Source organism: Tenrec ecaudatus, assembly GCF_050624435.1.
Source record: "Tenrec ecaudatus isolate mTenEca1 chromosome 2 unlocalized genomic scaffold, mTenEca1.hap1 SUPER_2_unloc_1, whole genome shotgun sequence".
Lineage (NCBI taxonomy): Eukaryota > Metazoa > Chordata > Mammalia > Afrosoricida > Tenrecidae > Tenrec > Tenrec ecaudatus.
Window position 1 is genome coordinate 501,707 of NW_027457569.1, and position 1,939 is coordinate 503,645.

General features: G+C 46.1%; 1 protein-coding gene across 1 annotated transcript; it reads left to right on the forward strand.

Moving 5' to 3' along the window:
* The first annotated feature begins 996 nt into the window (after positions 1-996).
* LOC142435827 (translationally-controlled tumor protein-like) lies at positions 997-1,515 on the forward strand. Its single transcript, XM_075539925.1, has one exon. The coding sequence runs from the start codon at positions 997-999 to the stop codon at positions 1,513-1,515; it is 519 nt and encodes a 172-aa protein (XP_075396040.1).
* Positions 1,516-1,939: the final 424 nt, after the last annotated feature.

Here is a 1,939-nt window from a genome sequence, read left to right on the forward strand (position 1 = left end):
ATATTCTCACTGCCATTGCATCAGAGCAGACTAATAACTATTTAGGACAAGGTAGAACTGCCCCTGTGAGTTTTTATGACTGTAATTCTTTCTGGGATTAGAAAAACCACATATTTCTCCTATAAAGTACACGTGGACCATTCCATTTCCACTCAAGAGGAAGTATCAGGTACTTTGATAAAAACTAAAATATGTCTTTATGGGAGCAAACTTCTCACCTTTCTCAATTGGAAACTTGGTGAGTTTGAAGCCACCATCTCTTGATTAATAGACCCACTGAGCATACTACTCGACCAGACTCTAAAACTGACATCATTACGTAATTACTACACTACAAAGAATTATGACCCCAGAAAGTTGATACAGATAATGAACCTCTGCATATAATTAAGATATTTAAACACAATGAGGGCCCCGAATAGGTACTGAGCTTTAAAAGAGATAGAGAGTGAGCAGTACATACCAATCTGTTTGCCCTGTTTATATTGAATACAGCAAGTAAATCCATATCTTCAAAATTCAATATAGATTACACCCAGTTCACCCCAAAAGTAGACTTGTATGCTTTCTGTTACACATGCTCATTATGAAAGAAATAAATACAACACTTGTAAGGCTTTCACAAACAGAAAGTCATTCTCTTCCCATAGGGGTGGGTAGAAAGTTACATTTTATGTGACTGGACCAATACATAGCATAATGAGAATTTTAGAACATATTGGGATTGTCAATGATTACATCTTGCTTGCATGCACAATAAGTGCCCATGGAAGCAGAAGTCAAGAGATCAAGTGAACCATGACAGTAGATAAATCTGCTTCAAAAGACATCTTGAAAGTGTTGAAAAGCACCCCGCCCCTTCTGCCAGATGCCCCTCCCCTTGCGCCGGCCGCCCCACCCCCAGCGCCAACTGTAACTTTCGCTCCCTTCAGCGCTGTCCTCTTGGAGCTCCGAGCTGCCCGAAGCCAGCGCAGCCACCGCCCTCTCGCCACCGTCATGATCATCTACCGGGACCTCATCAGCCGAGATGAGCTGTTCTCTGACGTGTACAAGATCTGGGAGATCACGGGCGGGCTGTGTCTGGAAGTGGAGGGTACCATGGTCCGCAGGGCCCAAGGCCACATCTATGACGCGCTCATCGGCGGCAACGCGTCCGCCGAAGGCCCCGAGGGCGACGGGCCCGAGCACAAGGTGGTCACCGACGTGGACATCGTCATGAACCATCACTTGCAGGAGACCAGCTTCACCAAGGAGGCCTACAAGAGGTACATCAAGGACTACATGAAATCCCTCAAAGGCAAGCTGGAGGAGCGGAAGCCGGAACGCATGAAGCCCTTTATGACCGGGGCTGCCGAGCAGATCAAGCACATCCTCGCCAATTTCAAGAAGTACCAGTTCTTTCAGGGCGAGAACACGATTCCCGACGGCATGGTGGCCCTGCTGGACTACCGCGAGGGCGGCGGGACCCCGTACATGATCTTCTTCAAGGACGGCTTAGAGATGGAGAAGTGCTGACAGTGGGCAACGCACGACCGACCGCCCGACCGCCCCTCCTCCTAGCTGTCTGCGGTCCGCCCACACGACACCAGGACCGAGACAAACGGAACTGATGCCATCATGAGCTCTGCGTCGACTTGTGACCTTGACTTGGAGCGGTGACCTTGATTTTTTGGAGCAGAGGCTTTTTTTTAAAGAAAAAAACACACAAAATGTCGTGTAGGTTGTCTAAAAATAAAATGCATTTAAACAAAACTAAAATAAAGAGTTGGAAATGCAACAAAAAAAAGTGTTGAAAAGCAAAGATGTTACCTTGAGGATTTTAAAGTATGCCTGCAGAAGCCTTGGAATTTTCTGATTCTTTCTTTTTCCTCAAACCATTTTGAGAACTAATCCAGATATCACATCATTCAATAGTTGTATCTTGTCATGCAAATGACTA

Bases quoted from the DNA above. Each gene is read 5' to 3' on its own strand.
- LOC142435827 (XM_075539925.1), top strand. From the start codon at position 997: ATGATCATCTACCGGGACCTCATCAGCCGAGATGAGCTGTTCTCTGAC.